Source organism: Eptesicus fuscus, chromosome 9, assembly GCF_027574615.1.
Source record: "Eptesicus fuscus isolate TK198812 chromosome 9, DD_ASM_mEF_20220401, whole genome shotgun sequence".
Lineage (NCBI taxonomy): Eukaryota > Metazoa > Chordata > Mammalia > Chiroptera > Vespertilionidae > Eptesicus > Eptesicus fuscus.
The window spans coordinates 72,438,221-72,465,978 of record NC_072481.1 but is presented as its reverse complement, the minus strand read 5'-3'; the positions used below and the strand labels follow the sequence as shown (position 1 = coordinate 72,465,978).

The 27,758-nt window shown below is 43.0% G+C and overlaps 1 protein-coding gene across 1 annotated transcript in view; it reads right to left on the bottom strand.

The window, feature by feature from the left end:
• Positions 1–235: 235 nt before the first annotated feature.
• The window catches only part of DCDC2 (doublecortin domain containing 2), a 172,430-nt gene continuing 144,907 nt past the window's right edge, over positions 236–27,758 (bottom strand). The window contains exons 9-10 of the mRNA XM_008146066.3: positions 4,460–4,762; positions 236–752 (exon numbers count right to left, since the gene is read on the bottom strand). Coding sequence (XP_008144288.1) covers positions 648–752; positions 4,460–4,762 — 408 coding nt within the window. The 3' untranslated portion in view covers positions 236–647. The remainder of the gene's footprint in view (positions 753–4,459; positions 4,763–27,758) is intronic.

Sequence of the window (27,758 nt, the reverse complement as noted above, 5' to 3'; positions counted from 1 at the left end):
AACATGACAATATTAATCACTAATACACTGAATGAATACTTCCTCCTTCCAAAATGAATACCTTGCCTTCTTTTTAATTCTTTTAAGGTGGATTTTGGCTAAGGAGGAAGAAAGAATGGAATGCCAACAGTCATGGAAACATTTTAATCTACTGCCATTTCCAAATTATCTCTGAAACTAAATCATAAATTGTTTATTCAGGAGTTTATTGCTTTAAAAATAGTACATGCTTTCTTATTATCATTTAAAATTCTATGCCTTCTTAGATAAGTGCTTTAGCATAGGCTGCCATCTAATAATCTCACTTCTAAAATTTAAAAAAAGTATACAATAGGAGTAATTCCATTCTTTTTCATCCTTTACAAAAACAAGTACCCAGCTATCTTCCAGGTCAAATTCTCCTCTATCTAGATCTCTTAATTTTCTAAATGACTTCTAAAAACACATCCCATAATGAGAAGTCACTCTCCTTTAGTAGCTATTCAAAGTTATCTGCTCTTTCCAATAGGTCTCTAATTTTAAAATTCAGTAGGTAGTTTTCAATCGTTTTGTCACATCATGTTTAGCAAGGACTATATCCTTATTATTCAAGTATTATAGCCCTTCATTTTTCTTATAATCAATACACTCTCTTTTTTAAAAATCACCTATGCTACGACAGCATAGTCTTTGCTTTGTTCGTTGTCCTCATTTTCTTGTGGACCAGTGATTTTTACTTCTGGCCTTGGTGGTCTTTCAGGGTCTAAGTCAACCTGGAGGAAAACAGATCAAAACAAGATATTTAGCTCTTTAGTTACAAAGATAATAAAACTTAGAAGGAAAAAAAATATTCGATATTCCATTTAGTTATATAAATATTCAACTAAGACCAGTTCCTTGGGTTCCTTTGTGTTTTAGTCTCTCATCACCCAGTGAACACACCAGTCTCATAATTGTACAGAAGCCTTTTCTGGGACCATAACCCACTCTATGCTTTAAGGGGGGCACATACTTATTTCCTGTGCTTCAGGTTTTATTTTTCTTGATGTTTTCCTTTATTTCCCTTTGAGCTTTTCAACAGCGTATTTATACTTTTCATTTTCCCATTTTCAGAGAAAAGGGAAGAGAAGCATGCAGCAATTCTACCCTCATGTCTCATTAACCCAGTCCCATACTAGCTGTTCTTCTATTAGTTTTCTACAAGAGCTTACAAATTCTTTGTGAATATGGTACAAAGTAGCATAAAGTATCAAGCAGATAAGAGCAGGACAGGATATGAAAACACAGGCAGCATGTCTCCAACAGCAGCCTTTGTCCTTGCCACTTGGGCTTCTCCTATGTTATTAATTATATTGTCTTATTTAGTCTGTCTTTCCCCACTAGTCTGAAAACCAAGGGGGCGAGATTAGAATTAGGTGGTTCTCAAACTCTGTTCCATGGAGTCCTGGAGGCTCCACAGCCCCCACAATGGTCACCTGTGAGGAGAGAACAGGACCAGCTCCAAGTCCCCCACCCCTACAGGCCATGATTTATGTTCTAAAAAAGAAAAAAAAACCATTACCAGAACTATCTCTTATTTCACATTCTCTAATAACTCTCATGAAGTGTCTCAAATAGCATCCTGAACACAGTGCAAGAACAATAAATATTAGTTGGTTATTTTGTATTTGTTATGTATTTCCTGCTGTTTCCTACAATCTTACCACACTTTGCTTAAGAACTGTTATGTGGAACAAAATGTTATATGGTGAACTGAATTTTTAGTCATTTTATAAATAGAGAATCCTTCCGAAAAATTTAATTATTAATGTATAATTTATAATTCATATAAATCTGGCTTTTCATGTAATTGGTTTGCTTAGAGTACCTATACTAATACAAATAGTATAAAAATAAAATATATTATAATTATAAGAGAGATGAATCAAAAAAGATCGAACCTTTTGAGTGTAACAGCTCTGTCTTAGGTATGTGTATAGTCCTTAAAATCCCTAACTAGTCACATATCAGGCACTTGTTCATTTGATTTCCAATACATACCCTTGATATACTAGTATACTTCTAATACTTCTTCTTCAAATTATATAACCTTGATTTTGACTGATACCCAATTCCTATGAAAGACCTATTTTTAAAAAATTAATTTTATGGGATGGTTTTATAGGTTTCACATTTATAAAAACCTATTTGGGTCATAACATTAAATGAAGCGAGGCTACTGGAAAAAATGCGTACTTGGATTTACTATCTAGGTCCCACATAGAATTTATACTTTGATTTTATGCTATAAGCATTCATCAAAGGCTACTATAATAACAAAGAACTTCATGACAGTTTGCATTATTGTGTTTCCTATATGAGTCCCCAGACAAGAGACTTTTCTTCCTTTGAGAAACATTTTTTTTCTTTTGCCTTGCTTGAGAAATTAATTTTGTTTCCTTATGGAGATAAAGGGAATCATGTAATTGACTGAATTCTTTTTTTTTTTAATTTAGCTACAAACAACTTCAGAATAGAAATTTTAGCTATGTTTTAATAACCATGTAGAACTACATATGGGAAATTTCTTATAGAATAGGGCCATGAGTACCTCATGCTGAGATAAGATGAGAGACACATTGAGTGTTTTCATTTAGTTGTTAAGAATGTTTTTGCAGCCTGGCAGGTGTGGCTCAGTGATTGAACATTGACCTATGACCCAGGAAGTGATGGTTCATTTCCTGGTCAGGGCACATGCCCAAGTTGGGAGCTCTGGGGACATGCAGGAGGCAACTGGTCAGTGATTCTTTCTCATCATTGATGTTTCTATCTCTTTCCTGCCCCCTTTCATTCTGAAATCAATATATATATCCTATCTAATAAAGGGGGAATATGCTAATTGACCATCACGTCATCACAAAGATGGTGGTGCCCACAGCCAGTAAGAAGGGAATATGCTAATTGACTGCCATGCCCTCAAAGACAGTGGCGCCCACAGACACAAGATGGCGGTGCCCAGTCCCCTCAGCCCCCCAGGCACCCAGGACCAGCCCAAGGCACAGGCAAGCCTCGATGTCAGCTGCCCAGCTGTCCAGGGCCAGCCCGAGGTGCAGGAAAGCCTTGATGGCAGCTGCCCAGCTGACGCCCGAGGCACAGGCAAACCTTGGATGTCGGCTGCCCAGCCGCCCAGGGTGAGGCACATGCAAACCTCAGATGGTGGCTACCTAGCTGCCTGGGGCTGCCCGAGGCTCAGGTAACCAGGGCCAGCTGAGGCTTGCACTGCCGGCAGTGGCAGCAGCAGAGGTGTGATCCCTGGGTTGCCTCCTGCCCCTGAGGGCTCCCGGGTTGTGAGTTTTTACATAAGCCATACAGTAGATTACAGGTAATTCTGCACTAGTTACTGAAACCTGGCCACAAAAACATTTTGCATTTTACCATTACTAAACTTGGTCTCTCTAAGAAAGATCAAACAGATAAATCATTAATAAGTAACCAAGAAGACCCCATTCATCATACTGGGTTGTAAGGGATGAACAGACCAAGGCCTATGTTAGAGGCTACACCTTTGAGGGAGGTGGGCCTTGAGCTGATGGATATACAGGAAAGAAGGGCATAAGCAGACCAGCAGATGGTGAGAATGCTGTGGAGTATACAGCCTCTTATACTATGAGACTCGACTTTAGCCTGTTCAACAGCATCTAACTTAATCTCTCCTATCGAATTTCATCTGATTCTATGGAAGAATGCTAGGACTTGAGAATATCCTGCTCCAGGGCTGTGGTGGGAAAACAGGCTGGGAAGGAGGCTTCGGCACATATTCATTCACCCTCGCTGTATAATGAATAGAAATATATATTATTAAGTGCCTGGGATATTGTGTACTTAATTCAATTAATCCATTTAAAGTGGGCTAACCAAATTAAAGTTTAATATTTCTAGAGAGCAAAGAAGCACACATAACAGAGATGATGTTCTCGGTTTCATTAAACCAGCGGTTGCCAACCTTTTGGACCTCACAGACCACCAATGGACATTATTTTGAAGAAGAAAGAGTTGAACCATGAATTCCTATATTCTATCAGATAAGTGGTTGACAGTCCTTTTTTTAGTATGTATGTATGTATATATGTATATATTTTTTAGAAAGAGGGGAAGGGAGAGGAAGAGAGAGATAGAAACATCAATGAGAGAGAAACATTGATGAGCTGTCTCCTGCACACCCCCTACTGGAGATCAAGCCACAATCCGGGCATATGCCCTGATCTGGAATCAAACTGGTGATCTCTCAGTGCATGGGACAATGCTCAACCAACTGAGCAACACTGGCTGGGCAACAGTCCTTCTTAACTTATTGAAATAATTTAGTCAACTAAATAGTATTGGATCTTTCCCTACTCAACAAGTGGTTTCAATGCAAGTCTTAAGTGCATGAATAATCCTCTAATTGCATACACACACACACACATGCAAGCACACAAGAGAGCAAAAGCAATAGAAATACCTCCTCTTGTCCACTGCCAGCTCCTTGAGACTTTATTTCCTCATCCACTGCCTCCTGAAGCTCGTTACTGACCAGATCCACTTCCTCACCATTTTCTTCATCAGTGCCTCCATTAACACGAGTGGTTCTTCCCTGCTCCTCCATGTGCCCCGGCATCTCCTCTGCTTGCTCGGAGGCAGCTGTAGCCTCCCCAGCTCCCTCCTCTTCAACTTCACCATTCATTCCTGAAAACTCTTCTTTCTTTTCTGCATCCTTGCTTTCCTTCTCTCCGTCTTCTTCCTCATCTACTATTTCTGCTGGCCTCTGATGGATCAAAAGAAATAATGGGTAACAGTAAGAAGTTCAACAGTTATTTTCTACACATTATAATAATTAATAGTTATGTTACAGTCAAGTAATACTTCCTTACATTTGCATAGTACTTTAATGTATGTAATGTGTTAAACTTTACTGCTGCCTACTAAATGTCACTCTTCACAAATATCTTCTCATTTAATCCTCATGACAATCCTGTGAGGTTGGTCTTATTCCTATTTTAAGGTGAGGAAACTAAGGTAAAGGGAGATCAAATATCTAGCCTAAGGTCCCACTGTTTATGAATGGAAGGGCCAGAACTAGATCTAAGCATGTGATTCCAGAACCAATGCTATTAATGCCCATGGCAGAGAGGAAACTACACTGCAGGGTCCATGGCTGATGTCCAGTGGAGTGTCTGGCCCTGAGGAGGAGGTAAGGGAAATTCTCTGAGGAGATAATATCATACTCACCACTAGTGCCTAGTGTGTGTTCATATCTCTGAATACAAAAAGGGCAATGTTGATGGCACCAGAATGTGAATCTACCAGGTTTTCTAACACCAGGTGTGGACACTTTCTACACAATGCCCAAGGAAGTTGACAGTATACCTCCAATACCAACAATGACTGTTATGTAGATATGAGACCAAGAAGCTTTTAGTCCCTTCTGTAAAAAGTAACAAATGCTCAAGTATTTTATAAAGTCTAGTTAGGCATTTTTACTGTTATTTGGATACATGTAAGCCTGCTTTAAAAGAGAGCAGGAGGCTGAATTCTAGAGCCTAGACTTTGGAGAGAGAACAACTTGGGGTAAAGTCCTGGCCAGGCTCTTACTGGCTTTACCTAACTTCTGTGAGTTTCAGATTCCCACTTATAAAATGGAAATACAATAACACTTCCATGGGGATCAAATGAAATAAGTTATATACAGTGCCTGGCACATCACAAATCCTAAAAAAAAAATTATATCCCTTCCCATTTGTTATAATACATTCTTTCCTGAAGCTATCATATTTCTGAATTGCCTCCAATAAAGTGTGTGTGTTTTTTTGAAGGATAGGAAGAAAAAAAAACAGAATGTTAGGACTTCAGACCTGCCTCTTTCTCGCTGTGTAGGGTTGTACAGGGCACTAAATACTCTGCCATCTGTAAATGAGGGTTTGAGGCACAATGAACCCTGACACCTTCCCTTCAAGCTCTGGAAGTCCGTTCTCCTCTCAGTGCTGAAAGACTAGTGATGGGACAACTTACACAATGAGTGAACATAAGCTTTCAGTTTCTGAAGTAAAGATAGCAGTAAATGAGGGCGAGTAGATTAAAGTTCAGGACAAATTCCACACTACATTATTTTGAAGAAGAAAGAGTTGAACCATGAATTTCTATATTCTATCAAAATAAAGTCTCAAATTTGATTACATAATATCAAAGATGCACTTTTTAAATGAAAGGGGAAAAATAGTTGATTTTAAGATAGTCCAGAAAACAGTGTTTATCGTCATGCAGATTAACTAATAGTACACTGAGGCTGTGTCTTTCAAATTTTCATTCAGATGCCTAATGTGAACCAGCATCGGCAGGGCCCTAGCCAAGCCTAAGCATGCTGCCCAGGGCAGGGCCCTTGGGAAGGCCAAATGCAGAAACTGGGGTGGAAGGGAGTAGATGGGCCAGGTGGCTTGGAAAAGGAAGAGGTTCATGAAATGTAACCATAGGGCTTGCTAAGGAATTCTGGGTTTTATGTATTAAGACCAAAATAAATAAAGGTGAGAAAAAAACCCAAGTTCCGAAAGAGAAAACAGTATGTTCCCATCTCCACACCCATGTCCCGCCCTCTCTCTAGAACAAACGTGGCAAAGCCTTGAGGCGGATACACCTGAAGTGCAGGAAGTCGGGGCCTTTCCCAATAAGACACTAAGTCAGAGAGGGGACTTCCGACTGGGGAGAGCTGGAGTGAGGACCAAGTCCGAGAAACACTCTGGTGGCTCTCTACGCACATGTCAGAGGAGGCCAGGACAAGGCCTGGGGGCAGCATATTCCTTTCCTGATGGCTCTGGGGGATTTAGGGAGATACTCACCATGGGACCCTGCCAGACATTTGGGGGCTCTCGTCATGATGACTCGAGCAAGTGGGCCTAGAGCACTGGTTTTCACTAAGTGGTACTGCAGATGCTGGGCATTCAGAGACAAACACAGTCTGTGACAGCAAAGAGCTCAGAGCAGTGCAGAAACAATCTTGCTACGACAGGGCATGAGGAGAGAAGCAATAAGAGTGCATGGCAGGAAAGGGATATCCAAGGTGGGGTGTGGCAGCCGGCTGCCAGGTGTCACATGGCTGGTCACTGAGACTTCCAAAACCTGGGGCCAATGGTGTTTGTGGGTAAAGATAACAGACAAGAGGCACACCCGTCACCTGTCTGTGCCAAAGGACATGTTCAGTGCTTATGCATTCGTCATTCTATATAACCTTCACAGTAACCCTACTAAGCACACTTCTTATACCCATTTTATTACAAGGAATCACACACCACTTCTAACATCACACCCGGGTAAGCAAGTAGGGCTAGGATTTGACCCCAAGGTGATCTTGCCCCAAAGTTCTGGTATTTATTCTCCCTTAAACAAATCACACAGATAATGCTACTTTACCTTGTCGCTGAAAGGTTTGCGACACAGGAAACAAGACACAGAGTCCAGGCCATGGAAAAGGGAGGGAGGTTTTAATCTTGCGCTCCTGGGCGAAACTCACCGGTCCAAGAGTGGGCCAGGGGAGTTCGCGCCAAAACAGGGGCTTAGGTACTTCCTTTATACAGCCGTTTGGTGAGGGGAGGGTGGAGAGCATGAGAGATGTGGAATTCCTGCCTCGGGCAGGGGTTTGGGAAGGCTAGCAAGGTTCTGGGAAGGGGCCAGTTATCTGCCAGTTATCTTCGTCACCATCTACCTTGCGGGTGCTTGCATGGCTGTGGTCTTTCCCCCATGCCTCGGCCTAACACAGTCCATATAAGGTGCTCAGGAATGTCCGGCTGCAGGTGGAGTTTATGTCATACTCTGTCCATCAGTTGGGGGAAGGGAGGATCTATCATTCCAGGCTTTTGCTAATATTAAACCTGAGATGCCTCTCAATCTGTGAGGCTGGACATAGAGAATGGGACCTGGACTCAAAAAGTGTGCCCTCAGTTCCTGCTGCCTCCCTCAGGGGTAGCTGCAGGTTGGGTGGAGGCAGCAGGAAGGAGTGTGGCTGGGTTCAGGGCTGGGGACTGAGTTAGGGAGATGTCAGGACTCTCCAGGAGCAGGAGATGGAGTTCCTGCATGGGAGAGGGGACAAGGAGAGATAAGGACCGGTGTGACAGAAGATCTTGGAGAAGACCTGTAGGGGTTGCTGGAGGCAAATCTTCTGGGCCTCCGTGGTGAGAGCAGCAGCTGCAGCCAGAGCCCGGAGGCAGGGCTGCCATTCCTGAATTGTGGGATCAAGCTGTCTGGACAGGTAGGCTGCGGGGTGAAGGCTGGAAGAATCCTACCAGCAGAGGCCAGCTGTATGCCTCTGAGACATGTCCAGGGAGGGGCTGCAGAGAAGGAGATCATCTCCATACTGGAGGAAAGTGCTGGGTTCTAATGAGCATTGTCGGAGGGCTCTGTTAGGCCTGGCCAAACAGATGAGGGCTGTCTCTGAACCCCTGGGGCAGGACCGTCCAGGTGAGTGGGTCCTTTTAAAATCCTTGTCAACAGTTAACTTTAAAACTTCTTGGAACAGGCCTCTAACTGCTTGAGTTCCGAACTGAGTTTCTGATAAGCCTGTGCCAGCAAGAAAGTTGTTCTCTAGGGAGGGAGGAGCGGGGGAGAGGGCGGGGTGAGAAGGCGCTGAGGCCAGAGCATGTTTGCCATCAATACCCATGACCGAGATCGTGGAAGGGGCAATGGCCTGGAAAAGGAGGGCAAGGACAGAGACGTAGCCCCTGTATGATCAGGAAGGAGATCTGCTTACCCACTACCTTGAGCGTTTACCTGGGGGCCCGGCGAGGGTGGTGGGTCCTCGAGTCCTGGCATCTTCAGCCGTCAGCCGGTTCCAGCGTGGCCAGCGGCAGGTCATGACCTGGAAGGACGGCCCCTCTACGTTGAGACGCAGAGGGCCCGTCACTTTTCCAGGGGCAGTCACTTTTCCAGTGGCCGCTTTGACCGCACGCCGGGCAAGGCTGGGCTGGAGCCCGGGGTTGGGGGCACTGTGGCCTTCGTTTCTGCACTGGAAGCATCCTCTCGTTGCACCCCCACCACGCACAGTCCCTCTTGGACCATGTGTGGCTGCCGCTGGCCCCAAAGGTAGCAAGGTTTGGGTTTGCAGACTCATCTCCTGTTGAAGGCGGGCGTACTCTGCCTGCTCCTCACGGGCATTGAAAACCTTAAATGCCATATTCACCAGATCCCGGACAGGGGTCTGAGGGCCATCTGCCTTTTTTTTTTTAAACTTTTTTTTCGGATATCTGGGGCTGACTGCGAAATGGAGTGGCTAGAACTGTTGCTCCGGCCTGGGACCCCCAGGGTCTAGCCGAGTATATAAGGTCAGAGCCTCAGTCAGCCTGTTAAGGAAGACCTCGGGTTCTCATCTGGTCCCTGAGTAACTTCCCTCAGCTTGTCAAAATTAACTACCTTGTGGGAGACGGCCTGTAGGCCGGCTGTTAGGCATTGGAGCATCTGGTCGCGATGTTGGCGCCCCTCTCGCCCTTCCGGGGTATCTAGTGGGTACACCCAGCCTGGTTCCTGACGAGGAACGGCCTGGGGAGGTCGGGGAGTGAGGATGGGGGAAGGGAGGGAGCGGACGGCAGGGCAGAAGGAGGCAGGGCGGAAGGAGGAGGAGGAGGCGGGGCCGCGGACCCCGGGGGCTCGGGCGTCCTGTGCCTGAGCCAGTGGCACTGCCCGCCCTCCCCACGCCTGCTCCCCTGCCGCCTCCGCTCCCCCACCCCCGAGCGCGGGAGCCAGCTGTTTGGAGCGGCTTGCGGGATGGCGGGCAGGCGGCTCTCCTGCTGTGCGGCGGCGATGATTGCGACCGCGGGGAAGAAAGCGCAGCGGCGGCCGCGGGAGGGAGCGGCGCGGTCACGGTGGTGTTGCCCACGGCTGCGGAAGCCGCGGGTGGGAGGTGAGGTGCTGCCAAGAAAGCACCTGCCACGGGGAAGAAAGGGAGCCGTGGCGAAGGAGGAGAAAGAGGAGGGGGCCGAAAGCGTTCGGCGGGAGGAAGAGGGGTGGAAGTGAGAGAGCAGCTGGATCCAGAGTCAGAGAATAGAAGGAGCAGAGGACAGAGTCAGAGAGAACAGAGGAGCAGAGGGAGGGACGGGAGCGCAGATTGAAAAAGGCCTGGACACATGGAACCTCCAGCCCCTTCCCAGCTCGTTGGCAGAAGTTGTTAAGGTCGGTCAGGATGTTAAAATCGAAGTCCCATGTTCAGGCCACTGTGACCTGTTGTCCAATTCATACTGAGGCCATGCCACGGTACAGAAGTAAAGAGGCGTTTAGGACGCAGATCCCGGGACAGGCCCAGCTTAGCCAGATTGGTGAGCAGGCACCCAGCGGCGCCTGCGGGTCAGTTTTGGATTTCTGGTTGCCCATTTTGAAGCCTAGGGTCAGTAGCGAGGCCCAAGGATCAGCGTCCCAATCGTTGAGCCAAGGCTACGGACGGAATCCGAGGGATGGTGGGAGACGTCTCTCGCCGACCCCCTGGGATCAGAGTGAGGCCAAAAGGCCGGAGACCAAGGTGGAGTAGGAACGTCTTCACTACACCCCAGGGTCAGAACCTTTCCTGGAAAGGTCCGGAGGGCTATGCCCGGAAAGCAATCTCTGACGCGGACCGCGGTTTACGGACAGAGACGCCGACAGAGGACCCTAGGAATCAATAGGGACTGGGACTCACCAACTGACGCTGCCGAGCTGGAAAGAAGCCTGAGGGTTCCGCGGAAACAAGTGGGGAGGGGTACCCCAAATGGGATACACACTCAATCCCCACCCGGGTTTCGGCACCAGATGAAAGGTTTGCGACGCAGGAAACAAGACACAGAGTCCAGGCCATGGAAAAGGGGGGAGGTTTTAATCTTGCGCTCCCGGGCGAAACTCACCGGTCCAAGAGTGGGCCAGGGGAGTTCGCGCCAAAACAGGGGCTTAGGTACTTCCTTTATACAGCCGTTTGGTGAGGGGAGGATGGAGAGCATGAGAGATGTGTAATTCCTGCCTCGGGCAGGGGTTTGGGAAGGCTAGGTTCTGGGAAGGTTCTGGGAAGGGGCCAGTTATCTGCCAGTTATCTTCGTCACCATCTACCTTGCGGGTGCTTGCATGGCTGTGGTCTTTCCCCCATGCCTCGGCCTAACACAGTCCATATAAGGTGCTCAGGAATGTCCGGCTGCAGGTGGAGTTTATGTCATACTCTGTCCATCAGTTGGGGGAAGGGAGGATCTATCAGTCGCCACTGCAAGCACACTCAAGTGTACAGTGGAACCTCAGTTCTCGAACTTAAGTCATTCCAGAAGGCTGTTCAAGAAGGATTTGTTTGAAAACCGAATCATTTTTCCCATTAGAAATAATGTAAATTGAATTAATTGGTTCCAGACCCCCAAATGATTCCCTGTTTTAACCTTTCTTATATATAGTACGTGTCTAATGTACTGTTTAATCTATAAATAAATACTTCTTTTCTTAAATTTATGGAACCAGCCCCCTACTAGCCTTAAACGAATCACTTTCACAGGGGTGTCTTTCAGGTCAGCATGCAGCATCTTTGCTTGTTCACATATCACTGCCTCCCCAAAGGCTGTCTGTCACTGGCTAACTGCTTTTGTTTATCCAAATCAACACAGTTTTTCTACCTCTTCAGTTGCCTGTGATCATTGCTTCTTTCACACCCTTAGCAACATTAGCACTTTTGATGGCCTCTTTATGCTTTCAAATTGTGCTAATCTTTGACTCCCAGGCAACATAAGTGTTCTCTCCTTTGTTTGTTGCCTGAGAGATGCTTTTTGTCATGCTGAGATATCAGCATGAAAGGGCTGTCAGTTAGACAACTGACTTTTGGTTGGCCAACCAAGACATTTTTTTCTGTGAGCAACTTGGTTGAGAACCGAATTGTTCGAGATGGGAGACATTTGAGAAACAAGGTTTGACTGTACTTGCAATGGTCAGAAATATGACATCTGCAGCAGGTAACATTACTTTTCCTGTTTAAAGAATTTCCAACCTGAGAACAAAACATCTCTGGATTTCTGTTAAAGATTCATGGCATGATCTAGGGAGGAAACGCTGTAGAGTTTGTTAGGCAGAATACCTGAAGCAGTACATTTAAAAAATCCAGAAATACTACAGCACAAATGGCCAATCAGAGATTTCACTTTAAATTATCTCTGAGAATTGGATAATTATAAATCACTCTCCTAAAATTGTTGTAATCCTTACTGTGCCTAAACTTCCCTATTCAGAGCAAATTTGGGTTTTGATTTAAAGAGAAGTTATATATTATGTCCTCAATAAAAAATTCAGTAATAATAACAGAAAAAAAAACACACCTCAAAATGTACTGTAACCATTTAGGAATCTGGATATGTTCCCTAACTCTCTGGGAATATATTACTCAGGCTTGCTAAAGTCTGTTCAGGTGACTACCTTCTGTCTAAATGGGGAAAAGTCTGTTTTCCTTTTTTGACATCTGAATCTATACCTGTAAGTTGCAAAACAATTGTGTGTTGATTTTTAGTTTTGTATTTTCCATCTTACCCTTTTCTTCACTCCCAGTTCCCAAACACATATACCTTTTTTTCTCCTTTTAATTCAAAAGGCTGGTAAACACCCTAATCTCTTTTTAAGGAGAAGGACACACCAAGCCCCAAATTCCATCTGTTCTCTTTGCTATTATAACCACCACCACTAACAAGCAGGATTATGTTTTCATCCCATTATTTGTATTAAACTTCCCCAGCACAGCTATTTCAGTAGCCATCAAATGAATCCACATCTGGTTAGCTCAACTTTAAGAAATGCAAGATTATGATGTGGAAATACCATTTTGATCAATTTAAATAAGACAGTAACATTAGTTAAAAGGCTTATAATTCTTTAAAATATCCTGAGTGTAAAACAACATTTATTATTACTATGACACTACAATTCAGGGCAAAAAAAAAATGCTTCTGTGACAGATCTGTAATGAATAAATGAAAAGCAATGTGCTTTTTGGTGTAATCTCCTTTGAAGTAGGCATTAAATTATTAAAGGTGTTTCCAGTGTATACATCAATCAAACCATCCCCAGAAGGAACAATGGTTTTTACACGCATGCACACATACACATAGATAAAATCTATACCATCATGAGGACCTGCAAAGAAGAAAAAGAGCCCTCATATAAGAGGGAGGGTACCCATGGTGGGAGGGTGCTATTCTTTAGGGTAAAGAAAAATACAAGAGGCAAAGTGAGTAAGCTGCACACTTCCTCAATCCCCTTCCCTCCTTCTCTTGCTATAGAAAAACTTTTGAACCTAGTACCCCTCCCACAACCCAGAAGTGTCATCCAACCCTGACAGTGGGACTCTCACAAAGGAGAATTTACTCAGGTAAATGGGATTCTTTGGAGGCCACCAGCAAAACTAAACTTCTCTCATCTCAAAGCTAGAACAGTTCTGTCCTGAGAGTTGGGCCATCAGCTAAAGAGCTATATGTGCAAAGCCAGACATAGACAGTCACATATTGTATGATATAATTTATATAAAACATTCAGATAGGTAAATCTATAAAGACAAAAGGCAGATCAGTGGTTGCCAGGCTTGAGGAGAGGGGAGAGGGAAGAATGGAGATTGACAGCTTAATAGGTCCTAGGTTTCCTTTTGGGTGATGAAAATGTCTTGGAACGAGATAGAGGTAATACTTGCACAACATTGTGAGTATACTGAATATCACAGAATTGTATATTTAAAAATGATTAATGGCTCATTTTTATGTTATGAAAATATTACTTCATTCTTATAGAAAAAGCTATATACCCAAACTCTTCACCACCAGGTACCCATTTACCTGGCTACATATCTGTGTCTACTAAGATACCCAAAGAATATGCCACTTAACTTAAGGACCAACCTTAAATTATTCTCTTGCTTTACTCCACAATTCGACTTTTGACAACCAACTTCCTTGCCTCAGGTATATATAACGTTTCCCTTCACAAAATATCTTGTGATTCTTGGTCAATGGTCGTATTGCATGAATTAGAAGGCCGAAGAAACTAACAAAGAAATCTGAGAACTGCAGCTTACTTAGAATTGAAATATAGAAAGTGCTTGAAAAATGTTTATTAGAGAGGCACATTCTATTTTAATAATGTGTGTTCCCACTACCCTCCCCCCCCCCCAAAAAAAAAAAAAAACCCTTCCTATTTAATTTCTTCAAAATCCCCAGGTAGTTCTCAGCCTCCTCCCATTTAGGTGAACCTGCCTGATTGCCTGGCAAAGTGGTGGCAGTCACAGCTGGACAGACACCAGTCTTTGCTCATCAAGCAAGAGATGTCATGTGCCAGCAGCCAATGTTCCACTCCACCTCAAGGAACCTTATGAATATTCTGATAATGTTAATAGTTTAGATAGAGAAAAGTAATCACAGCAACCAAAAGGGGGGCGTTAGTTGGGGAGTGCGAGGAGAAGGGAGCAGGGGTAAGAGCAAGAAAATGCAAATTAAGTTTGAGGGAGTGAAGAAGGAGGAAGAGAAATAAGAAGGAAAAGCCCTTGCAGTAAAGGGAAGCAGAGCTCCCATGCATGACTTCACTTCTCCGCTCTGTAGAAGCTAGTTCTCATGTGATCCCAAGAGATTGTGTTCATATCCGAAGAAGATCCCTCGGTGGGGGAGGGGTGCTCTGGACAGGATTTATGTCTTCTGAGGTTTTCTTCAATGGGGACATCAACTAGCAATGCAAAATATATACTGCACAAGATGAGGCATCTATGGTCTGGTGGTTACAGCTTCAGGCCAGAATTCACCTCACCTGATCTCAGAGTGCCCTTTGGAACTTGAGGATGATAATAATGACCTCACAGGGATGTAATAAGGCCCAAATGATATCCTATACATAAAAGACCATTATAAGCTGAACAAGCCATATCTATCTATAATAATAAAAGCATACTATACAAATAGACTGAGCGGCTAAACAGTGGAACGACCATCCAGATGACCTTCTGGACGAAGCCGGGGCTGCAAAGCCCTACTCTTGCATGAATTTCATGCATCAGGCCTCTAGTCTATCTATATATGTGTGTGCGTATATATATATATTTATTATTGTTGTCACTCCATTTTTTTTGGTATTGAATGGAAGGAGTTGGGAATGTTGTAAATACAGTATTTACACTAATGAAATTGTAAACTAGTGGGCCACTTAGAATGCTATCCCTTCTAAATTTCTTGAAAACAAACAAAAAGTGATATTTAAGACACTTAATAATTGTCTTGCCCTTTCAATTAATACAGTTAAAGGCAGGCTGATGTTCAGTTCCTGGTCCATTAGACTGTTAAGTGTGGTTCACATAAACTAATTATCAAAACTAATCATCACTGGTCTTATGTTTAGTCTTGGCTTCTGAGTTCTCTGGCATGCATTTTTCACAACCAATTTATCATACAACTAGAGGCCCGGTGCACGAAATTCGTGCACGGAGGGGCATTGTCCCTCAGCCCAGCCTGTATCCTCTCCAATCTGGGATCCCTCTCACAATCCAGGACTGCTGGCTCCCAACTGCTTGCCTGCCTGCCTTCCTGATTGCCCCTAACCGCTTCTGCCTGCCAGCCTGATCATCCCCTAACCACTCTGCTGCCAGCCTGTTTGCCCCCAACTTCCCTCCTCTGCTGGCCTGGTTACCCCTAACTGCCCTCTCCTGCAGGGTTGATCACCTCCAACTGCCCTCCCTTGCAGTCCTGGTCCTTCTCAACAGCCCTCCCTTGCAGGCCGGGTGCCTCCCAACTGCCCTCTCCTGCTGGCCATCTTGTGGTGGCCATCTTGTGTCCACATGGGGGCAGGATCTTTGACCACATGGGGGCAGCCATATTGTGTGTTGGAGTGATGGTCAATCTGAATACTACTCTTTTATTATATAGGATAGAGGCCTGGTGCACGGGTGGGGGCCAGGTGGTTTGCCCTGAAGGGCATCCCGGATCAGGTGGGGGTTCCCTTGGGGTGTGGGGCGGCCTGAGCGAGGGGCCTGTGGTGGTTTGCAATGCAAGCGGAGGCTCTGGCAACACAAGCAGAGGCCCTGGTATCTGGAATTTATTTTCCTTCTACAATTGAAACTTTGTAGCCTGGAGCAGAGCCAAGCTTGGGGCTCCCTCCGAGGCCGGTAGCCATTTGTGTTGGGGTTATAATTGAAACTTTGTTGCCTGAAGTGGGTGGGCCCGGCCAGGGTGTGCAGAAAGCTTTGCTTCCCCTGTTGCCGGCGGCAACCCTGGCCTGCTCTCTCAAGCTCCATTCTGTCGCCATTTGTTTGAATTTGTTTACCTTCTATAATTGAAACTTTGTAGCTTGAGTGGAGGCTTAGGCCTGGCAAGGGCAGGCGGAAAGCTTGGCTTCCTCTGTTACCTAGGAAACCTTGCTCTCTGTGGCTGTAGCCATCTTGGTTTGGGTTAATTTGCATACTCGCTCTGATTGGATGGTGGGTGTGGCTTGTGGGCATGGCTTGTGAGTGTGTCGGAGGTATGGTCAATTTGCATATTTGCCTATTATTAGATAGGATAATAGCTTTTTGTTGGTTTCTGAACTGCTATCCACTCTTAAAAGTAATACAAATGTGCCAGAGAGACACACCAAACAAGGATGATTTACATAAATTAGTATAGGGACTTAAATAAAACACAATTGTCTTCAGTTAGAATGAGAGGTTGGCAGCAGCCAGTTAGGAGTATAATAATGACAGACATTATGCTCCTGCAAGCACATTCATATCTATTTTCTCTTGTATCTCCCCAACCAGTGGGGAAGGCATGATGGCCCCCACTGTGCAGAGTGGGAAACTGAGCCCGAAGAAAAGTCAAGCAACGTGCCAAACTGACCAGTGGGTGACAATATCTTTCATTTACATCACAGAAAATAAAATAAACAAAAGTTCCAGTTGAAACACAGTGGTACTGGTAGTAGTTTATAATCTGGTCACCATGGAAACCATTCACCTAATCAGCCCCACCCCTAATATATGACTAATGGGCTAATGATGCAAAGGGCCTGGCTAGACTGAGCTGGGTTCCATGTCTTGCTTTTCCCCTTTCTATTAATGGCGGATCATCTTTCTTACAGACTTAGATTTTAAAAGCTGACTCTGTTCCCTGACTATTATTTTTTGGCTTCTTAAGCAGCATCAAATCAGAGACAAACCCCTTTTTCTCACTGTTTATGGCTGAACTGTGTCCTCTCAAAGTTGATATGTTGAAGTCCTAACTCCTCATAAGGACCTCAGAATGTGACTTTAAAGAGGTAATTACGTCAAGAATGAGGCTATTGGAGGGGGCCCCAATCCAATATGACTGATGTCCTTATAAGAAAGAAAGATTAGAACACAGACACATATGGAGTAAAGACTATGTGAAGACACAGGAAGAATATGCCATCTATAAGCCAGAGACAAATCTTAGAAGAAACCTACTCTGACAACATCTTAATCTCAGACTTCTAGCCTCCAGGACTATGAGAAAATAAATTTCTACTGTTTAAGCCACCCAGTCAGAGGTATTTTGTTATGGCAGGCCTTCAAACACCATTATCTTCTCCTTCCCACACATTCATATTTATGTGCATAGTATTTCCTCTCTCTTCCTTTGTCTTCTCTCCCCCGTTTCCTTTCCTTAAAAAGCCTTTTGTCCCAGTCTAGGGAAGTCAGGTTCCTCATAAAGGGAAGAGGGCTGACTGGTGTGACAGAGCAGGAAGGCCAAACCAGCCCTACATTCTGAGGAAGCAGTCTTCAGGGAGAGGCAGGGGGAGGGCATGTCCTCTGTGGAGGAAGTGGAAAGAGTCCTGGCCGCTCCCCTTGCACCATACTGTATTATTCATTCTGTTCCCTATACATGGCCCAGAATGCTCTCCTCCTCTCTGTTAGACACCTTACCCTCCCAGGCTTCCTGGTTCCCTCAGTCAATTGTGCCATCACCGTGCCTATCAAATTTCTTTAGAACACTCTAATCACAGTGTGCACTTCTTCTCTATTTAGGTGTGATATGAAAATAGTGAACATGAATTGCTATCAAGTAGAACCTCTAACAATGTTTGGAATTATTATGGAATAATGGGGAAAATCAGCCTTGTTTCAATGGAAGTTTCTAGAGACAAAGGCTCTTTTTAAAAAAATGTTTTTATTGAATTTAGAGAGGGGGAAGGGAAAGGGAGAGAGAAACATCTATCAGCTGCCTCCTGCACTGGGATCAAGCCTGAAACCTGGGCATGTGTCCTCAACAGGAATCAAACCAGGGACCTTTTGGTGCATGGGACAACGTTCAACCCACTGAACCATACCTGCCAGGGCAAGAAACAAGGGCTCTTTCTTATTCCATCACCATATTTACTATAATATTGTCCATCACCATATTTACTATAATATTGTACTATCACCATGTGTCCATCACCAAATTTACTGTAATATTGTATTATCAGTTGTCTTAAACACAAATGTGTCTCTCACAGATAAAAAGCCAGCATCATATGTGCCCTCAGGAAAGTGGATGATAATGAGAGGCTCACATTTATTGGATATTCTACAGATACCTGGTATTATGCCCCATGCACCTCATATGCATAATTATATTTAAAATAACCTTACAATCATTTGAGGTAAACACTATTATCAAAATTTGCAAATAAAGAAAAAAGCATACAGATTTAGGTAAACTTGTCCAAAATCTCAGGCTTATCCAAAATTGACAGAGGGACAGGAAATCTTTTTTGACCACTAGATTGTTAAGCTATTTTCCCAAGATAAGGTAAAGAGCAATATCCCAAACTCAGTATGGTGCTAAAAGTTCCTTCCAGCCTAGTGTTCTCTAAGCCAGTGCTTCTCCATCACCTGGGATCTTGTTAAATGCAGATGCTAAGTCAGCAATTCTGAGGCTCTGCGTTTCTAACAGATCCCCAGATGACCATGGTAAGCCTCTACACCACATATACAACAAGATGTTCATAAATATACAACTTCAAAACAGCATTTTTGGTTAAAATTTCTAATTACAGTAATGCCTTGAAATAATCTCTCTTTAAATAAAGATTGTACTCTTATCTTAAAAAACATCAATTTTATTGAAAGCTGGAAAAAAGTAGGATTGATTGTTGACAGAATGATGTTTGGACATAAAGACAGGGTTACTAGATTTATTCTAAGTTCATCCCCATGCCACTATTTATTAAGAGTCATGTTATAAAACAGAAACGCATCATTGCAAAAGCAATACATTGGGAAGATATTTTTACATATGCTTAAAGTCTTTTGCCCTAACACATCAAATTTTGGTCAGTTTGTGACTAAAATTTAAAGAGAACCAATTTTAAGGAAGAAACTGTTTCTCCACATAGTACATCCATCCTGAAACTTCAGGAGTAGCTCATGCCCATGAGTAATTATGAATTACTATATTCTTTAGAAAGCACAATTCTCGTGCTTCACTGGAGACAAGAAAGGGTATTCGTTATATTCTACTCTATATACTCACTAAGCTGAAGTACATAATGTGAAACCGTGATCTCAGGAGTCACCCAGGTGATTCCAGCCCCACAGCCTCTCTACCATCAAGGAAATCAGAGCACAACCAGATTAACAGCGATAGTACATACATAGGTGCAATTATAGATTATATGTGCCCTTCAACATAGAGGTGTTTATAAGACCTCTGTGAGGTCTTTTCCCTTTCTGAGACTTTTATCTTTTAAAAACCACATTATCGAGAAACCAAGATGGCAGCATCTGCTCTGAACTCCAGTTCCAGGTGAGATTCTGGGGACCGAGACTGGTATAGGGAGAAACTGGATTGTCCGGCAATGGGCGGAACTCGACAGCAGCTTTCTCTCAGAGGTGCTTGCAGCGACTACCAAGGGACACTGAGACCTGGGGGCCTCTTTGGGCAGGGTTAACAGGAAGCCATTGCTGTTTGCTCCACCCTGAGACTCCGCCCCATCCAAGCTGTGCACAGAGGCTTTGCATATGAATGGCCTGGTCCTTTGAAATCTAAACTTACCTAACAAACTGCAGCTGAGTCAGAAAGACCCAGAACATCCAAAAGAAGGCCCAAGGCCCCACAGCAGCTTGCATTGCTTCACAGCTGGGCCTCATCTGGGCACCTCCAAAACCCAAACAAAGAAGAGGAATCTGCAGATCTCTCTGTAGATCCTGCTGGGTGGCCTCAGGCAGAGGCTAAATTAGCACCTCCTTGGAGATCCAAGAGACAGTGTACCCAGGGGTCAGAGTAGGACCATCCAGATTACAACTCCTCAGATCCATAAGGGACACACTCAGGAGGCAGACTCAGTGAGCACCAAAGCCCCATTGAAGCAAGTCTTGCCCCATAATGGTGTCTCCAGCACAGAAGTTCTCCCAGCTTAGACACAGCTGATCCTCACAACCAATTTGCCTGGAGGTCTCAATTCCTCCCAGTGATACCAACAACAATCAAGGCTTAACTACAACAACACTGTGTACACAGCCCACAAAGGGGTGCACCTCAAGTGTCCACCTCAGGAACTGGGGAGGCTGAGCCACTGGGCCCTATAGGACACCTAGAACATAAAGCCACTCTATCAACTCAGGGAAGCAGCCAAAATGCGGAGACAAAGAAACATGTCACAAATGAAAGAAATAAAGGAAAGCAAACTACTGGATATAGAGTTCAAAACCACGGTTATAAGATTTTTCAAGAATTTTCTAGAAAAGGCCGATAAATTTAGTGAGACCCTCAAGGATATGAAAAAGGAGCAACTAGAAATTAAGCATACACTGACTGAAATTAAAAATAATATACAGAGATCCAACAGCAGAGGATCGCAAGAATTGGGTCAAAGATTTGAAATACTTGAGTCAAAGATTTGAAATACAAAGAAGCAAAAAACACCCAACTGGAAAAGCAAAAAGAAAAAAGAATCCAAAAATATGAAGATAGTGTAAGGAGCCTCTGGGACAACTTCAAGCATACCAACATCTGAATTATGGGGGTGCCAAAAGAAGAGAGAGAGCAAGATACTTAAAACCTCTTTGAAGAAATAATGACTGAAAACTTCCCCCACCTGGCGAAAGAAATAGACTTACAAGTCCAGGAAGCACACAGAACCCCAAACAAAAGGAATCCAAAGAGGACCACACCGAGACACATCATAGTTAAAATGCCAAGAGCAAAGGACAAAGAGAGAATATTAAAAGCAGCAAGAGAAAAACAGTTAATTACCTACAAGGGAACACCCATACGATTGTCAGCTGATTTCTCAATAGAAACTATGCAGGCCAGACGGGAGTGGCAAGAAATATTCAAAGTGATGAATAGCAAGAATCTACAACCAAGATTACTCTACCCAGCAAAGCTATCATTCAGAAATGAAGGGCAGATAAAGAGCTTCACAGATAAGAAAAAGCTAAAGGAGTTCATCACTGCCAAACCAGTATTATATGAAATGCTGAAAGGTATTCTTTAAGAAGAGGAAGAAGAAGAAAAAGATAAAAATTATGAACAACAAATTCATATCTATCAACAAGTGAATCTAAAAATCAAGGGAATAAAAAATGTGATGAACAGAATAATCTGGTGAATATAATAGAATCAGGGGCATAGAAAGGGAGTAGACTGACAATCCTCGAGGGGAAAGGGGTGTGGGGGGTGCAGGAAGAGACTGGACAAAAATCATACACCTATGGATGAGGACAGTGGCAGGGTGGTAAGGGCATGGGGTGGGGTGGGAACCGGGTGGAGGGGAGCTATGGGGGGATAAAAGAGGAACAACTGTAATAATCTGAACAATAAAGATTTTAAAAAAACAAACCACATTATCGTAAGCAATTGCTGTTAACATTTATTAGAGAAGTGACAGATTTTCTCTTTTACATGACATCAACATTAGCATTTCAGGTGTCTTTGCCTACATGTGTATCTTACTATTTATTTTGTGATGAACATTTTGAGAAAATAGTTGATTGGTATGGCAAGATAGAAAAGGTCTGGTAGCTATTATCGCTGGCTACCTCCTTGCAGGGGAAACCATATGTATTCAGCTTTCCTAGAGAATATGCATGTAGTTGCTGAGATTAACTCAGGATTCCTGAGTGATAAGAAAAAATAAGATAGAATATGGAAATTACATGGAAATAAGCCACAAAATATCAAAAGCATCAATTATTTGAAGCTATTTTCACAGACAGATGGAGCTGCTCAAATGATTTACACTTTAAACTCTGACAGTAACAGCAGCCCCAAAAATTAAAAACGGAAAAGGCATACAAACGCAGTCTACAGCTAATGTTAAAGTAAATGTTGATGTTTCTTATATTTACATCAGAATTCCCCGAGGAATATATGTTAATATTTAAGACCTTTGTATCTGAAATAACAGCACAAGTTAGAACTTTCTAGTCAAGATACCCTACTTAACCACCCTCTCCCGCCCACCCCCATTCCCACATATCTGGTCTTCCTCCCTGAAATAGACTACGCCTAGAAACTGGAGATCAGAACAAAACAAAACAAAACAAAACAAAATAAGAAGAAAGAATAAAGAGAGCAGAGAGAGAAAGAGAGAGAGAGAGAGAGAGAGAGAGAGAGAGAGAGAGAGAGAGAGAGGGAGAGAGGAAGGAAGGACTACTTTAGATGTCCACTTCTCAATGTAACATTTGCTACATCTGACATTTGATAAGAGTGAGGATTCTTTACAAGGTTTGGGCAGGAAGTGTAGATGTGGATTTTACGGCAGAGTTCAGGTATAGATGTTGAAAGTGTAGAAGTAACTGCACTTGTTTAATATTTCTGTCCGTATGGAAACTAAAATCATTTCCTATCCAATTTCAATGAGGTTGTTTTTTAAATATTCAATTTCAATTTTTCATGACAGCTAAGTGCTGCTTCCTGCTTTTAGCTTTCAGAGGCTTACTTTCACACGGGGGAGAAAGAGGTTTATACCTATATGGTTCGAAGTACAAAGACCTACAGAAAGCATGGAGCTCTGGCCAGCCACCTGCTCATTCAAGCATGCCCATTCAAGCTTCACAAGTCCCTGCAACACCCATATGAAAAGATGTGATACATTGAAAACTTAACCTAGGTAGCAAGGGAATATTTAGTCATCATTAGAAAAAATTCCACATAAATTTTCTCACTTTAGAAGTAAACATTAATTTTCTTTCACTTACATCAGAAATCCCGGGAGGCTACACTTTAATGTTTAACACCATTTCTATCAATTAAACACAAATCTACAATCACAATGTCACAAAAAGCCTTGATGATGAACACAGAAATTAAGAAGCTAGGTCACCTCCACCTTCACTCTTGCAGCTGTGTGTGATGCTTATATCAGCAAACATGAATAGGATTCACTAAAAGGCTATGACTTAAAAGTAAAGATTGATTAAAATACTGTTAGTGCATTTTTCCTTTCAGTCCAGGAAGGCAGTAAAGGACGAGTGGCCCCCTACACAGATGGAACATGTTGCTGTTTGTGAGATAATAAGAAGTCCCTAATCTCCCACTTCCCTTCCTTGAGGTACTTGGAAAGAGTGCCAGACTGGAGGCCAGGAGCCCTGGGCGCCTACGTAGACTCCCTAACCAGCAGCTGTGTCTTTGTGGGAAAACGGCTTTCCCCACTAGGGAGCTTTGTTTCTTCAATGGCAAAATAAGGAGTTTGAACCAGCTTCCTTTCTGGTTCTAAATGCTTTATAATTATTATTTTAATAAATATATTTCATTGAAGCAGATTTAGGGGTCTGATCAGAGGAAGCAGCCTCCTTTATCTTTTTGTGTATTTTATTACCTATGAAAAACTAATACAAATAAGCTCTCCATTCAGTTTGCCTTTCATGGGAGAAGCTGTAAGTGACTGCTGATTCTCCATAAGTAGCTGGTAGAGGATGTGATGAGACCAGGGCATGGAGAACAAAACTATGTCGATGGGAATATTTGGATTTCAAACCTCCTGCTTCCAGGTATAGTCTCTAGGCTGCAGATTTTTTTTTTAATAGCACTATGTTCTCTGTGTAGACCAAGAATCACAAACTCAAGTGCCCCCAGGGGCTGGGAAAATAACATAGATGTGAATTCGGGACAGGTGTTTGATAATAGGAAGTGCTATGGCCTGTGGTGAACTGCAGAACACATGGCCTGCTGAAGAGATTCAGGTACTGTAAGCTCGGTGCTAGCCAAATAAGTCTCTCTCACAGATCTGGTCACAGGCTGCCAAGCTGCCATCCCTCCTGTCGGTTCTATAAAGAGGAATTAGTATGAAAGTGATTTCTGGTTGAACACAGAAGATTGAACCAATGTGGTTTTTCTCACTCCCATCTGATAACCCGCTCAATTCTGAAATTGGAGATCTAACCAAAAAAAAAGTGGCAAAAACCAATCACCCTACAGTGCAACTCCCCCAACCTGATGAGCCTTGCCTATGCACAGTGTCTCTATTGCTTTACTCTAAAATCTAACCAGATATGCATCTCAAATTTACATAATATTTTAGGTCAAACATATTTCAATCTTAAAAAAAAATAACCAATTAACCAGACAGGCAAGAAAAGCCTCTGACATGTAGACAGAGATAAAAACATAGAAAGAAAAAGAAACTCAGAAGAAACAAAAATAGTATAAAAAAGAAAGGTGAAAATAATAGATCCATCCTTGGAAAGATAAAGTATGATATCATATCCATAAAGCAGGAATAGGATGCTATAAAAAGGAATATTCAGAGAATCTGAAAGAGCTCCTAAACATTCAAAATATATGACTGGGAAAAAATAATTCAACAGATGGAAGAAAACACTAGGCGTTTTATTTTAAAAAAGATTGAGAAAATAGAAAAAAATCCATAGAAATGGAAAGTAGGAGAAGCAAGTATAGGATGAGTCTCAGGGGGCCTATATCCAAATACTTGTTATTCCAGAAAGAGAGGAGAGAAATGAAGAGAGTTATCAAAAAATTAATTCAATATAATTTTCAAGACTGACAAACAAACATTTACATAATAAAAAAGACCATTAAATGTCCAGTCCAATAAGCAAAAAGACCTGCACCAAGGCATCGACTTGGAAATCTTCAGAACACCAGGAACAAAGACAAGGGCCTTAAAGCTTCCAGATAGTGAAAAGGGGTTATTTTATGAAGGCCCAGGAGACACAATGGCACCAAACTTTCCCAAATGCCCTTCTGAATAGGAAGGACAATTGAGAAAAGCTTTCAAAATTTTGAGAGAAATTATATCTAACCTATAATTTTATACCTAGTCGTACTTAGTCAAGTTAGGATAGAGAAAAAAAGACATTTTCAGACATGTAAAGTTTTTTTTCAAAAGTGTCTTCGATGACGCTTTCCTCAGTGGGCTCCTAGAGGTGAGTTCCACACAAAAATGAAGGTGTAACCAAGAAAGAGGAAGACACAGAATTCAAGAAATGGAGGATCCATCCACTGGAGAAGCAAAGGAAATTTCCAAAATAATGGTGAAGACAAATACCAGGGTAACCCTGAAAAGCATATCTATAGAACAACTAACCAGCTTGAGGCAGATGACTGAAAGGCTGAAAAGAAGAAACTGAGATTTCATTTTCATTACACATGTTTGAGTATACCAAGAGATCAACAGTTCTGGCAGAGTTTGGAGATGGCTTGCTAATAACTACACACAAAAACTAAAAAAACAATTAAAAAAGCAATTACTAAAATAGGGAGGAGGAATAAAGGGTAACACAACAAAGAATATGTACCTGTATGGCTCAGCTAAGACCCCCCGGTGGTCAGTGCACGTCATAGCGACTGGTCAAACTGTCGAACGAACGGTCGGACACTTAGCATATTAGCCTTTTATTATATAGGATATAAAAGGCTAATCGACTGTCCAACTGTCCGACCAGGCGGTAGGTATGACGTGCACTGACCACCAGCGGGCAGATGCTCAATGCAGAAGCGGCCGAGCTACTGTGACTTGGCAGCAGCAGTTCTCAGGTGACGCACCCCAGAACCAGAGAGGAGGGAGCCCAATTCCTCGCAGGGCCCCATGAGTCCACCTTCGGCTGTGGGTAATGCTGTTGCTGGGAGACTGTCGGCCCCGTATCTGGTTTACTGCACCCTTGTGTTTGCGTTCACCACCATGTACAACAGCAACCTTGCAGAGTGCCCTCTCGCACTCCGGGACCCCTCAGGGGATGTCAGAGAGGCAGATTCGGCCCGATCCCTGCAGGCCAGGCTGAGGGACCCCACCTGCTGGAGGGACCCTGCTCACTAGGCAGATGCCCTTCCAGCCACAGCGCTGCCCCAGGTGCGGCCAGCCAGGAAGGGACTGCGGGAGGTTGGCTCCAGGCCCGTCTCACCCAGTCCTGCCCCACTGGCAACCTTCTAATTAATTTCCTTTCAATGTGCATGAATCCGTGCACCAGGCCACTAGTAACATTATAATGGGAAGGAGGAAAAGGCATGTATGTGAGGTTTTGTGCACATATGGCCTTATTTGGGGAGGAGGGGTGGGAAGGAGTTGGTAAGAGATTTAAATAATCATTTTCCATAGTCATTAGATATAAAGTTAGTAAATACTATCTAAAGTTGAAAAATAAAATCAGCAAATGTAGTTTATCAAATTTGATATGTCACCAGTTAAAAGGATCTCCATTCTGTGTACCTCTTAGAATGAAAAAAAAAAAAGCTAATTAAATTAAGACATAGTTCGACATTCTAAGACCCAAAGATCTCAGAGGTATTAAAATGGAGGGGAGGAAGGAAGAGAGGGATGGTATAGAAATATAGCAGTGTATTCCATGAGAAACAACAAACTGGTTCAAATAGGTTACCTCTGTGGAGAAGGCATCAAGGTGGGGAAAAGTGGAACAAGAGGTCGCCATTTTTGTTACATCTTTTAAAAATATCATAAGTGTAACTTTAGTTAAGAAGTTTTAAACAAACACACAAGTGAACAAATAAATCCAATCACAACCTACAATTAAAAAAAGCAAAAAAGCTTTCATTGCTCCAGTGCTCATGATGCTGGCTTAAATGCTATTTAATGAAACTATTTACCATAAAAACATTTTGAAATTCTCATTATTTTATTACTCAGAATCAACTACAAACTGATGGGAGAATGCTATAAAACAACCCAAAATCACTCTAAGTTACTGTCCCCATCTTGTGCTCTCTTCTGTCAAATGGAACAAAATCTGAAACATAATTGCTTATTTTCCTGTTTTATAGGCACTTATTTGCCTGTGTTTCCGATTGGTGAATTCTCCTTCCTAATCCTCACTTATTAAGTGCAGTTTACTTAAATATAATGAAACAAGCTCATTTCTTGACTCCTTAGCCTGGAAAAGCATCATTTTATAAATAGAGCATATTGTCGCATGAGTCATCAGTGCCAGGATACAACCATAGGTATTAGCTAACCAGGCACCTGTCCCACTGCTTATGGAAAACCAGATTGATTTGGAATGTGCACGGTACTCTAATAAGGGTACCAAATTCTTATTAGACCTAAACTCTCCCCTAAGAAAATATATTTGTTCTGGCCTTCCTGAATATGTAAAGTAATGCGGCATTCTTCACTTTTCCATGAGTTCAGAAGTATCATTAACTTGTCTCTAAAAAATGAAGAGTCTGGATCTTGGGACAGAGTTCAGATTCTTTCTTGGGTAGAATTTATTCATGATGCCCCAATATGAGCGCGTGCGCGCACACACACACGCTAGTTGATGCCAGGCTATCAAGGTCTGAAATTACCCCACTTGCCAGCTAACAAATCAGCCTGCCAGTTTCATGGATGCTGGCAGAATACATGAGACTCCTGGATCAGAGATAGCTGACTTG